The sequence below is a fragment of the Cervus canadensis genome, chromosome 10 (genome assembly GCF_019320065.1).
Source record: "Cervus canadensis isolate Bull #8, Minnesota chromosome 10, ASM1932006v1, whole genome shotgun sequence".
Taxonomy (NCBI): domain Eukaryota; kingdom Metazoa; phylum Chordata; class Mammalia; order Artiodactyla; family Cervidae; genus Cervus; species Cervus canadensis.
Window position 1 is genome coordinate 19756939 of NC_057395.1, and position 13083 is coordinate 19770021.

Here is a 13083-nt window from a genome sequence, read left to right on the forward strand (position 1 = left end):
GACATACACTGCAAACATGCACACACACACACACAACTCAACTCCTGGGTTTTTGGTTTGAGAACTTGATGGTCTTGGTACCAGTTACTGGTTTGAGCAAGAGAAAATCAAGGGTTCAGCACTGGACATATTAAGTTTGAGATGCAGACTTCTTTGTAGAGCTTCCAGGTTGGATGCATGGGGATTGGTACACACAAAAGGCATATAGATGGTATTTTAAGTTTTAGAAGGAAGGGGGGTCACCTGGAGAGAGAAAAAGAAAAGTGCTTGGGACTGAGTCACAAGACACTCCAAAGTTAAGAAGCTGGGTAGAGGAGTCAGCAAAAGGAAATTGAAAATGAGTGCCAGGGAGGCAGGAGGGCAGGCAGGGGTGTGCGATTTCCTAAAAGGCCAGTAGAAAGTGCACGAAGGAGAGAGTGGTCGCTTGTGTCCCATGTCTATGAGGGGTTAGGGGAGATGAAGTCTGAGACAAGGACACTGAATGAAGCAATGCGATGCCATTTTGGCCTTAACAGGGAGTCAAGGAGTGCAGCAGGGAGGACAAAAGCCGGATTTGAGTGGGTTAAAGGTAAGGCGAGGAGGAAGGAGCAGCAAGTGTAGGCTCCTCTTTGGAGTTTGGGAAGCTGAGTTGGAGGGCCTTCTGCGATCCAGTGATGTTCTTTTCAAAAGATGAGAGTAGAACGTGTTTTCATGCAGTGAAATGATCCATCAGAGAAGGAGAAATTGCTGATGCAGGAAATGGGATGATGGGAAAAAACCAAGTCATTAGCAACAGGGAGGGGATGGGATCCAAGGCACAAGTGGAAGAGTTTGGACTGTGGTTGGAGGGGTAGTTTACTCCATTGGAACAGAAGAAGCTGGCTGCGGGGGTACACCAGGCTAGATGTGCTGCTGGGATGGTGAGAGAGGCCACCTGAGAGCCGCTGGTTGCACAGTGACAGATGAGGGCAAGGGGTGGAGAGGGTGTGTACAGTTTGAAGGGAGAGAAAGGATATGAGCTCTCATCTCAGGTACGAGCCTAGAAGATTGCAGCCGGACGGCGCCCTCTCAGGTGCCCACTGAGCTTGTGACTGTGAGGGCAGAGCGTGTGACTTTCCCCGAGACCTGCAGCTGCTCAGTGTTAGGGATGTTGCCAGGCATGCACCATGCAGCGAGAAAGACCAGCGGACTTGACTGCGTTTACTTCTGACTAATCCAGAACACGGCCCTGGGGTCTAAGCTCTGTCAGAAGGGAAGAGAATCCAGGAGAGAGGATGATGTATTGCACAAAGTGGAGGAGTAGTCCTTGTGACTTGAGGTTTTTGTTTGTTTGTTTGTTTTTATGCTATCCATCATCAGTGATTCTCCTTGCCTTTATTTTTTTTTTAGGATGTCTGGAATGGCTGGTCTTTTTAGCATCTCTGGCAAGATATGGGTGAGTAAATAAGGCCCTTTATGATTATGTCAGCAGAGGGGTTTTTAAGAGTGAGAAGGTAGTTTCTAAATAATAGGAAAATGAATACTTATAAATGGTTTTATAATTTCACTTTTCTTCTTAAGCCACACAACTACTCTTACCTGGAGTCGTAGTGGGAATGTGTCTTTGTGTAGAAGGACTTAAAATTGGACAGGGACCAAAAGACCAAACTCATATTTTCATAGATCAGTAGTGAATCCCTTTGTCAAAGCTGAAAGGGCTTCTGTGGTTTCACTTCCTCTTATTTCTCGTTGTCATAACCTCCCTGCAGATCAAAGATCTGTTAGGGACCAGCAGACTTCAGCGTGTGGGCAGGCTGGGCTGCCTGTTTTGTTTAATAATGTCTTGTTGGAACACAGTCACATTCACTTATTACCTATTTTCTGTGACTGCTTTCATACTACAGTGATAGAGATGAGTTGTTGTGACAGAGATCATATGGCCCACAAGCCTAAATATTCATGATGTAGCCCTTTAAGGAGAAATTTGCAAGCCCCTTTTGTGTGGCTCAGACAATGGCATGTCTGACTGTTTGTGACCCCATGTACTGTAGTCCACCAGACTTCTCTTTCCATGGGATTCTTCCAGCAAGAATACTGGAGTGGGGTTCCATCACCTTCTCCAGGGGATCTTCCTGACCCAGGGATCAAACCCATGTCTCACGTCTCCTGCATTGGCAGGCAGGTTCTTTACCACCTGGGAAGCTGCTATGTGTGATTGTATCATTTCACTGAGTCTTAGTAACTTAGAACTGTTATTTAGGTTAAAATGCTGAACTTTTACATAATATTGAATGTGTCTTGTAACCTTTCCTCATCTCTACATGTAGGGTGATCTAAATCCTGCCAGATTTGACAAAATTGCCAGGGAATTAAGTATATATTTCTAAAGTATTTCAAAAGATCTTTAGATGTGATTACCTTCCTGTATTTGTCTTTTCTAAGTTATGATTATACATCATTTGTCATATTTGGAACTTAATATTCAAGGAAATGTTAACAAGACGTGGAAAGAATACACAGAAGAACTATACAAAAAAGATCTTACTGACCCAGATAACCATGACAGTGTGATCACTCACCTAGAGCCAGACATCTTGGATTGCAAAGTCAAGTGGACCTTAGGAAGCATCACTGCGAACAAAACTAGCAGAGGTGATGGAATTCCAGCTGAGCTATTTCAAATCCTAAAAGATGATGCTGTGAAAGTGCTGCACTCAATATGCCGGCAAATTTGGAAAACTCAGCGGTGGCCACAGGACTGGAAAAGGGCAGTTTTCATTCCAATCCCAAAGAAAGGCAATGCCAAAGAATGTTCAAACTGTTGCACAATTGCACTCATTTCACATGCTAGCAAAGTAATGCTCAAAATTCTCCAAGCCAGGCTTCAACAGTACATGAACCGAGAATTTCCAGATGTTAAAGCTGGATTTAGAAAAGACAGAAGAACCAGAGATCAAATTGCCAACATCCGTTGTGTCATAGAAAAAGTGAGGGAGTTCTAGAAAAACATCTACTTCTGCTTCACTGACTACGCTAAAGCCTTGAACTGTGTGATCACAGCAAACTGGGGAAAATTCTTATAGAGATGGGAATACCAAATCACCTTACCTGCCTCCTAAGAAATCTGTATGTAAGTCAAGAGGCAACAGTAAATCCAGACATGGAACAACAGAGTGGTTCCAAATTGGGAAAGGAGTACATCAAGGCTGTATATTGTCACCGTGCTTCTTTAATTTATATGCAGAGTATATCATGCGAAATGCTGGGCTGGATGAACACAAGCTAGAATCAAGATTGCTGGGATAAATATCAATAACCTCAAGATATGCAGATGATGCCACCCATTTAGCAGAAAGCAAAGAGGAACTAAAGAGCCTCTTGATGAAGGAGAAAGAGGAGAGTGAAAAAGCTGGTTTAACACTTAACATTCAAAAAATGAAGATCATGGCATCTGGTCCCATCACTTCATGGCAAATAGGGAAACAATCAAAACGAGTACAAAATCACTGCAGATGGTGACTGTAACCACGAAATTAAAAGATACTTGCTCCTTGAAAGAAAAGCTGTGACCAACCTAAACAGCATATTAAAAAGGAGAGATATTACTTTGCCAACAAAGAGCTGTCTAGTCAAGGCTATGGTTTTTCCATACAAAGTCATGTATAGATGTGAGAGTTGGACTATAAAGAAAGCTGAGTGCTCAGGAATTGATGCTTTTGAGCTGTGGTGTTGGAGAAGACTCTTGAGAGTCCCTTGGACTGCAAGGAGATCCAACCAGTCCGTCCTAAAGGAGATCAGTCCTGAATGTTCATTAGAAGAACTCATGCTGAAGGTGAATATCCAATACTTTGGCCACCTGATGCGAAGGGCCGATTCATTAGAAAAGACCCTGATGCCGGGAAGGTTTGAAAGCATGAGGAGAAGTGGATGACAGGGCATGAGATGGTTGGATGGCATCACAAACTCAATGGACGTGAGTTTGAGCAAGCTCCAGAACTTGGTTAAAGACACAGAAGCCTGGTGTGCCACAGTCCATGGGGTCGCAGAGAGTCGGACATGACCAAACGACTGAACAACAACAGTTCATGGAGCTCATGAAAACTCTGCTTTTTGTTCATATTGGTATATGCTTGGAGAAATTTGAAAAGAAATTTTGCCTCTCAGTTTTCCAGTTGTATTATAATTTTTGCTTTTTGAGATATACCTACTTTAGGTTTTTTTTTTTTCTTTAGCAACAGAAAATAAATTGGTGACTTGAACTTAATCTTTTTTGTTTAAATTCTGTTAATTGTCTTTTTTTGACATTTGTATATCATATTAAAAAATAACTAGCATTTTTCCTCTTTTCATATAGTTTGAGTTTCATTTGGTTTTCTTCTGATATTTTCTTTTATTGGTGAGAAGTTTATTCAAAGGTTCAGAATTTTGAATTGCAAACCAGGAACTAAGAGTAAGGATTCAGCCTGTTGCAATATTTGACACTAAATATATTTAGGAGTCATGTATTTTGATAGTTATCTGAAAACCTGTAGCCATATACTGTCTAAACCAACAGGATAATTGTAATGGGTGTCAGGAATCTTCAAAAGCTTAGTACAGAATCTGTTACAACTACAGGTCAGGAGAGAATTTGTTCTGAGGGTTAAGAAGAGATTGTGAAAGTTGCTCAGTCGTGTCTGACTCTTTGCGACCTCATAGACTATACAGTCTGTGGAATTCTCCAGACCAGAATGCTGGAGTGGGTAGCCTTTCCCTTCTCCAGGGGATCTTCCCAACCAAGGGATCGAACCCAGGTCTCCAGCATTGCAGGCGGATTCTTTACCAGCTGAGCCACAAGGGAAACCCAAGAATACTGGAACCTCTTCTCCAGCGGATCTTCCCGACCCAGGAATCAAACCGAGGTCTCCTGCATTGCAGGAGGATTCTTTACCAACTGAGCTATCAGGGAAGCCTTAAGAAGAGATTAGATGGAAATTAATTGTGACCCTCACACATTGTTATAAAGTAGTTTTCTTTTCAAAGACAGTACAGGGAAAATAAATAATTGTTCAAACCTCTTATAGCTTGACTAATAACAAGGAGTTGCCATTTTTCATTATGTCATGCAAATGATTTCAGTGTGTGGCATTTGGAGCACATCAAGGCCAGGAGTTGCTGTTTTATCTCTGTAGGCACAGGGCACAGGCTTGTTTAGCGTGGATGGATTCTGTGTGAATGCACTGGACTGCAGAGACAAGGCCGTTTGAGAACAGAACATGATCCATCTCTGAATAACCAATAATATGTTCTTATTAGTGATTGAGAAGTACAGTATGTATGTATATATACATATATGTATATACATATATATATTTGGACTTTCCAGACTTTTTTTAAAAGAACTAAAAGTTTAATTTTATAAGAAATTGTAAAATTTGACACATAGCAATTGCATTTATATTCTATAAGGTCATTTTGTCTAATATTAATACTGTAATTTTTTCTTTCTGGTTAGCGCCTACCTGGAATTATTTTTTTCAATTTTCAACCTTTTTGTTATGTTTTGAGCAAATCTTATAAAATGCTCCACCTCTGAACCTTGGACACCTTATCCTGGATCCATTCCTCAAATCCATCTGACCACTGGTTAGAATGTCCCCCTTTTTTTCAGCTGTAAACAGTGTCTTCATCTCATCCTCTCATTCTAATCTGTTTATAGCTAAAAATTAGCTCTAATTCAGTCACCTATTACAAAAATATAATATTATAAGGTATTGGGCCCAGCAGGTGACATTTGCATGCATTTTAAGGAAATAATATGATGCTTCCTTGTAATGAGCACATATAATATTGAACTTGGGTCAGTATTTTCCACAAGTGAAAAGTTACTTTGCCTGGCAAAGAAACAAACACAGAAATCTAAAATTGAAATAGGTCGGGTTTAATCAGTTATTACTTGGAAACATGTTTACAGAAAACTTCATGTGCCTAGTACAGGAACCCTAATAGTCTTAAAGGTACTCTGAAACTATTGTGGACTCAGACAAAGTAAACTATAAAGATTTGTGGCTACAGTTTTGAAAACACAACTTGATTAATGAGGCTTTAGTAGTTTTTTAGCAATCACCTAGAAAGACCACAAGATGGCAGAGTTTCTCTAAGAAGCTCAAGCAAATCCCTTAAAGAGTACACCAGTACAAGAAAATTGAAGTGGAATCTCTAAGAGGATGTTTCTGAATGCACTGAGAATATGACTCAGTGCAGTGATTCAAAGGCACATCGTTTACTGAATTCTAGAAAATAACTGAGAAAATTTCTTAAGCATTTCTTAAATCACGTGTTTTGCAAAAGGGCTTAAGACACTGTCCAGATGGACTTATAACTGGATGTGTTATTCATTCCAACTATATGGGCAGATAATAATAAAGCAAGTTACAGAATTCATATGTCCATGGGTCAGCACAGATGCACCCTGGCTTTCCATGTCTTCTAATTCCTTGGCTCATTTCAGAGTTTAATTTTGATGATGACATTGAATAATCAAGATAAGCATAAATAAGCTATGTTCAATATGCCAAATTTCCTATAGAACTGTACAATGCATCTTAAAACTTCCACTGAACAGAGTTTGAGCAAAACAACCTTTATATCCTAAATATCTCTTTTGCCTACTTGGGCTAGAGACTACTAGATTATTCTTAGATTGTTGCCCTGGTTGAAGATAGGGCAATGACCAGTGCCATCAACAGAAGACAGATGACAGTTTTATAAGTCAGGAGTTGTGTGCATTCCTGTGAATAGTTTAAAGATTTGCTAGTGTATTTTATTTATCCAATAACTATTTATTGAACACTTTGATTACATGTGTCAGTATTTAAAAACTTGAGGAGTCTTCAGATGTGTATCTACTGCTTAGTGAACAATCAGAGAGAAGAGACCTCAGACGGCTCTAGATCAGCTAGCAGTCTGGTTTGTTCATTCTAAGTTAAGCCAGGATCAGATATATTATCTAATTGTATTGACACTTACAAACTGAGAAGCCAGTGGGAGATACTTGAGTAACTTTGATTTTGGGAAATATTTAAATAGAATCTTGGGCTAGTTTTCGTTAACCTCATCAGTGCTGGGCAAGTCATTCAGTCATTACTTCTGTTTGCAGGTGGCATTTAGTTTGGAGCCATTTCATCCTGTGCCCAGTAATTCTGTAGATAACCTATCTATAGACATAAAAATATCACAAAACTATTGGCTTTTTAGTGAATTTTTTTGAAGCTAAAAGGGCCTAAAATAGATGATCACAAAGCCATCATGAGGCAACATAGCTCCTTCAAGTCCATGTCTAAATGGGCTTTGATTCCACACTAGCGGTTTCATATCTGTAATTCCTGTATGATTTTGCATGTGGTACTTCTGGCTCAGATTGTATCTCCTTACTCACTTTTACTGTTTGAGTGAAGAATAGAGTCCCGGGGATAGTAAACAAGAAGGGATGTGCACTTTCTTCAAAGACTGATGAAATCTTATTTGCTCATCATGAATTAACTGAAAAATGTCTTATATTATTACATTTAGGTTTTATGGTGATTAGGAAACTTATAAAGGAGGGCTGGGTGTCGAGCAATAAGAATATGACTAGAAAAAGGAAGGATGGAAACATTTAAATGGTTGATGTTCTGTAAGCAGTAATTTAGTTCTACTTAAAAATTGATAAAGGCCCAATTTTTAAAAAAAAAACTTTAATTTTTTATGGATATCATATTATGAGTATTAAGGTATATAAGTTATTAGGGGATAGTGACCAAAAAAAAAATCTCATGATGGAAGGATAAATAATCCTACCAGAGTTCTGTTTGGTCATTAGCTTCAAGGAAGTATAATTCTTACTAGATACGACCTTGATTTTTACTCTCAGATTCTCAGTGTTATAAAATCTGACTTGCTCTTGAAAAATAATATAGATGCATAATCCCCTGGATGATCTTTGTGGGAGCTCATATAAATAGAATTGTAGACTTGAGTAAAGTGGTAAAGAGGGAGATTCAAACATTTTTAGTTCTCTTTATAAATATGTGTTTTTTTTTTAAACTTTTTTCTTCTCATTACAGCATCTTCACAACTATTTCACAGTGACCCTTGGAGTTCCTGCTTGGTGTTCTTACTTCTTTTTTGTGATAGCCACCTTGATTTTTGGCCTTTTCATGGGTCTGGTAAGAGATAATGTGAATCTCTTTTCTTTCTTTAAAGCCAGTTGGTTTCATGCAAAACTAAAAAGCAGCCAAGAAAGAAAAAGCACATAAACAAACATCATTTTGTGTATAATCTAAGCAGCTAAGTAACATTTGCTTGTATGATACTACTTTCAATGGAAATTTGAGATATAATGGAAAATTCATTAAGTTATTATCCCCCAACACCCCCCTCTTAAATATTCTGAAGATACGTGCCACCCAAAATATAGGCAGTGTTGAAGAGAGAAATAGAGACTTAATTTGATAAGTTACTTTCCAAGACAACTGAGTCAGCTGTGAATTCATACATTGCTTACTTGATTAGAACACTGTTGTGATAAGGCCAAAGCTGTGAATTTGTTCCTTGGGTGAGCAAATTGATTTTTCCTGTTTGTGTCCTCAAATTGAAAATCTAAATGTGACCAGCTTCTTATACATATACTCCAGTTTTCCCAAGGTAGATTTTGTAAGATAATGTGGATTAAAAAAAAAAAAAATCACAGTCATTATTATGTGAAAAAATGAGGAGCAAACCACATCACTATGTTTTCTTTGGATTTGAAAATCCCTATCCATTAGGTATCTGTATACTTTTTTTGCAGAGTTTTAGATACGGCTTGGAATAATTTTATACTTTATATTTAATTATATGGACAACTGTAAATGTTTGGGTGTGTTTTTCTCTTGGTTATATATTTTTGAAATCTTTTTCTTTACCTACTTGATCAATTTGAGCTTTTAAACTCAAGAAGTTCATAAAAGTTATTATACTATATACTAATCACATAGCTCTTAAACACTATATTATAGATAGGAATTGATGACTAAGAATTTATAGAAAAAGGACAACGCTTTAGGTAAGATTGTCTTTTTTTTTCCATTTATTTTTATTAGTTGGAGGCTAATTACTTTACAATATTGTAGTGGTTTTTGTCATACGTTGACATGAATCAGTCATGGATTTACATGAGTTCCCTATCCTGAACCCCCTCTCCCCTCCCTCCCCATCCCATTCCCTCTGGGCCATCCCAGTGCACCAGCCCCAAGCACTTGTCTCATGCATCCAACCTGGATTGGCGATCTGTTTCACACTTGATAATATACATGTTTTGATGCTGTTCTCTCAGATCATCCCACCCTTACTTCTCCCATAGAGTCCAAAAGTCTGTTCTATACATCTGTGTCTCTTTTCTGTTTTGCATATAGGGTTATCGTACCATCTTTCTAAATTCCTGTATATGCATTTTATACTGTATTGGTCTTTATCTTCTGGTTACTTTCACTCTGTGTAATGACTCTGTATATCCATGTATAATGGACTCTGTATAATGAATTCATTAGAACTGATTAAAATGTATTATTTTTAATGGCTGAGTAATATTCCATTGTGTATATGTACCACAGCTTTCTTATCCATTCATACTGCTGATGGCATCTAGGTTGCTTCCGTCCCTGGCTATTGGTAACAGTGCTGTGAAGAACATTGGGACACGTGTCTTCTTTCAATTCTGGTTTCCTCGGTGCGTATGCCCCAGGAAGTGGATTTCTGGGTCACTATGGCAGTTCTATTGCCAGTTTTTTAAAGGATCTCCACACTGTTCTACATAGTGGCTATACTAGTTTGCATTCCCACCAACAGTGTAAGAGGGTTCCCTTTTCTCCACACCCTCTCCAGCATTTATTGCTTGTAGACGTTTGATAGCAGCCATTCTGACTGGCATGTAATGGTACCTTACTGAGGTTTTGATTTGCATTTCTTTGGTAATGAGTGGTATTGAGCATCTTTTCAAGTGTTTGTTAGCCATCTGTATGTCTTGTTTGGAGAAATGTCTGTTTAGATCTTTGGCCCATTTTTTGATTGGGTCATTTATTTTTCTGGAATTGAGCTGCAGGAGTTGCTTGTATACTTTTGAGATTAATCCTTTGTCTGTTTCTTCATTTGCTATTATTTTCTCCTATTCTGAAGGCTGTCTTTTCACCTTGCTTATAGTTTCCTTTGTTGTGCAAAAGCTTTTAAGTTTCATTAGGTCCCATTTGTTTATTTTTGCTTTTATTTCCAATATTCTGGGAGGTGGGTCATAGAGGATCTTGCTGTGATTTATGTCAGGAATGTTTTTTTGCCGTTTTCCTCTAGGAGTTTTAGTTTTCTGGGTCTTACATTTAATCTTTAATCGCATTTTGAGTTTATTTTGTGTATGGTGTTAGAAAAGTGTTCTAGTTTCATTCTTTACCAAGTGGTTGACCAGTTTTCCCAGCACCACTTGTTAAAGAGGTTGTCTTTTTTCCATTGTATATTTCTTGCCCTTCCTTTGTTGAAGATAAGGTGTCCATAGGTTTTGTGGATTTATCTCTGGGCTTTCTATTCTGTTCCATTGACCTATATTTCTGTCTTTGTGCCAGTACCATACTGTCTTGATGACTGTGGCTTTGTAGTAGAGTCTGAAGTCAGGTAGGTTGATTCCTCCAGTTCCATTCTTCTTTCTCAGGATTACTTTGGCTGTTCGAGGTTTTTTTGTATTTCCATACAAATTGTGAAATTCTTTGGTCTAGTTCTGTATGAAAACCATTGGTTTAGGCTCGATAGGGATTGCCATTGAATTCATAGATTGCTTTGGGTAGTATAGCCATTTTGACAATATTGATTCCTTCCATCCATGAACACGGTATGTTCTTTCTCCAATCTGTTGTGTCCTCTTTGATTCTTTCATCATGTGTTTTATAGTTTTCTATGTATAGGTCTTTTGTTTCTTTAGGTAGATATACTCCTAAGTATTTTATTTTTTTGTTGCTGCAATGGTGAATGGTATTGTTTCCTTAATTTCTCTTTCTGTTTTCTCATTGTTAGCATATAGGAATGCAAGGGATTTCTGTGTGTTAATTTTATATCCTGCAACTTTACTATATTCATTGATTAGCTCTAGTAATTTTCTGATAGAGTCTTTAGGGTTTTCTATGTAGAGGATCATGTCATCTACAAACAGCGAGAGTTTCACTTCTTATTTTCCTATCTGGATTCCTTTTATTTCTTTTTCTGCTCTGATTGCCGTGGCCAGAACTTCCAAAACTATGTTGAACAGTAGTGGTGAGAGTGGGCACCCTTGTCTTGTTCCTGATTTTAGGGGAAACTCTTTCAATTTTTCACCATTGAGGATAATGTGTGCTGTGGGTTTGTCATATATAGCTTTTATTATGTTGAGGTATGTTCCTCAAAGGTTATAGTGAAATGAAAATGAAAATTAAGCAGTAATAGAGGAGTGATAGAGGACTTTAAAAAAAAATAAAAGAAAAAAAATTGAAAAAAAGAAAAAAAATTTAATTAAAAAATAATAAAAATATATGAAAATGAAAATTGAGGAGTAATAGAGGACTTTAAAAGAACATAAAAGAAAATGAAAATTAAGGAGTAGTAGAGGAGTAATAGGGAATTTTAAAAGAAAATAAAAGAAAACAAAAAGAAAAAAAATTTTTTTAATTACAGAAAACTAATAAAAATATATCTAGGAATTTCTCTGGAGCTGTTGCGGTCAGTGTGGGTTCGATTCAGTTTCAGATAGCTCCTTGTTCCAGCTTACACTTCTGGATATCCATAGGCCCCTTGTGGTGTAGTCGGTGTTAACTACAGGCATTTTAATCTGTTGCCCCTGTCACTCCTGAAGCGGTTCCCTTTGTTTATTTGGCTTCTGTTTGCTGGTCTCTTCAGTGTCTAATTTCCGCCCTGACCCAAGAGGGCGGAGGTGGTCTCTTGTTTAGGTTCGCTTGTTCAGTTGTGCTGTGGGGAGGGAGGGACGCTGCAGACAAATGTCACTGGCCTGTGTGGGGAGGACCCGCAGTGTTCCGGCCACACTGGGTTTGCCCCCCCTCGCTGGAGTGTGTGCTTTCCCCGTCTACACTGCTCAGGCTCCAGCCTGTTCTATAGGGAGCGGGCCCTGTGTTGCCTGCGGTTCCAGTTTTCCGGTCCTCCACAAAAGCGCATACTTGGTTGGGCCTGCGTTTTGTGCCTTCCCCGGTCGGAGCAGCTCAGGCAGCCAGGAACTTGATGAGCGCACTCTCCCCGGGTGCAGTGCGCCTTATCCCCTCCGCGGTTCCAGCCTCAGTTTCCGCGCGAGCGCTGGTCAGGTGCACCTCGTGTCTGTTCTGGGAAGCTGGTCTCTAGCTGCGACCCTCCCTGCGGATGTCAACCATCCAGAATCTCAGGAATTCTCTGGTTAGAAACTGGAAGCCTGTTTGCAGTTTGGTAGGGGATGCCGTCTCTGGGGCCAAGTTTCCCCTTTCCCCTCCCCTCTGCCTCCTGCCTCCGGCGGGGGATGGGCTGGCCCGCCCGCCGGCTAGCTCTTCTCTGGAATTGCTCAGTCTTTCTTTTGTTCTGCGAACGGCTGGCAGTGTGTTCGGTTAGCATACTTTTCGCCGGTTAATTTTCTCTCTCTCTTGCTATCCCACAGTTTAAGTTGCTATCTCACGTCAGCTCCCTCCAATTGCCCTCAGGGCATTCGGGCCCGGTTCCTTACCCTAAGCAGTGCCGCCCGCTCCTCTCCATTCAGCCCCCACTTGCTGGTGGCAGATGTGAGCGTCTGGGGGTACTTTTCTGCTGGAAGTTGCTTCTAGGCATGTAATATGTGGATTTTATTTATTTTTCCTCCCAGTTAGGTTGCCCTCCGAGACTCGAAAACTTCCCCCAGACCTGCCAGTGAGAGGGTTTCCTGGTGTTTGGAAACTTATGACTCCCTTTCCGGGACGGGTCTCCATCCCTAGCTCTTTTGTCACTCTTTTTATCTTTTATGTTTTGTCCTACCTCCTTTTGAAGACAATGGTCTGCTTTTCTGGGTGCCTGATGTCCTCTGCTAGCGATCAGAAGTTGTTTTGTGGAGTTTGCTCAGCGTTCAAATGTTCTTTCCATGAATTTGTAGGGGAGAAAGTGGTC

At 39.5% G+C, this 13083-nt stretch overlaps 1 protein-coding gene across 1 annotated transcript in view; it reads left to right on the forward strand.

Annotated features, from left to right (window-relative positions):
• The window catches only part of TMX4 (thioredoxin related transmembrane protein 4), a 44510-nt gene extending 36112 nt beyond the window's left edge, over positions 1-8398 (forward strand). The window contains exons 5-6 of the mRNA XM_043479787.1: positions 1369-1414; positions 8043-8398. Coding sequence (XP_043335722.1) covers positions 1369-1414; positions 8043-8234 — 238 coding nt within the window. The 3' untranslated portion in view covers positions 8235-8398. The remainder of the gene's footprint in view (positions 1-1368; positions 1415-8042) is intronic.
• Positions 8399-13083: the final 4685 nt, after the last annotated feature.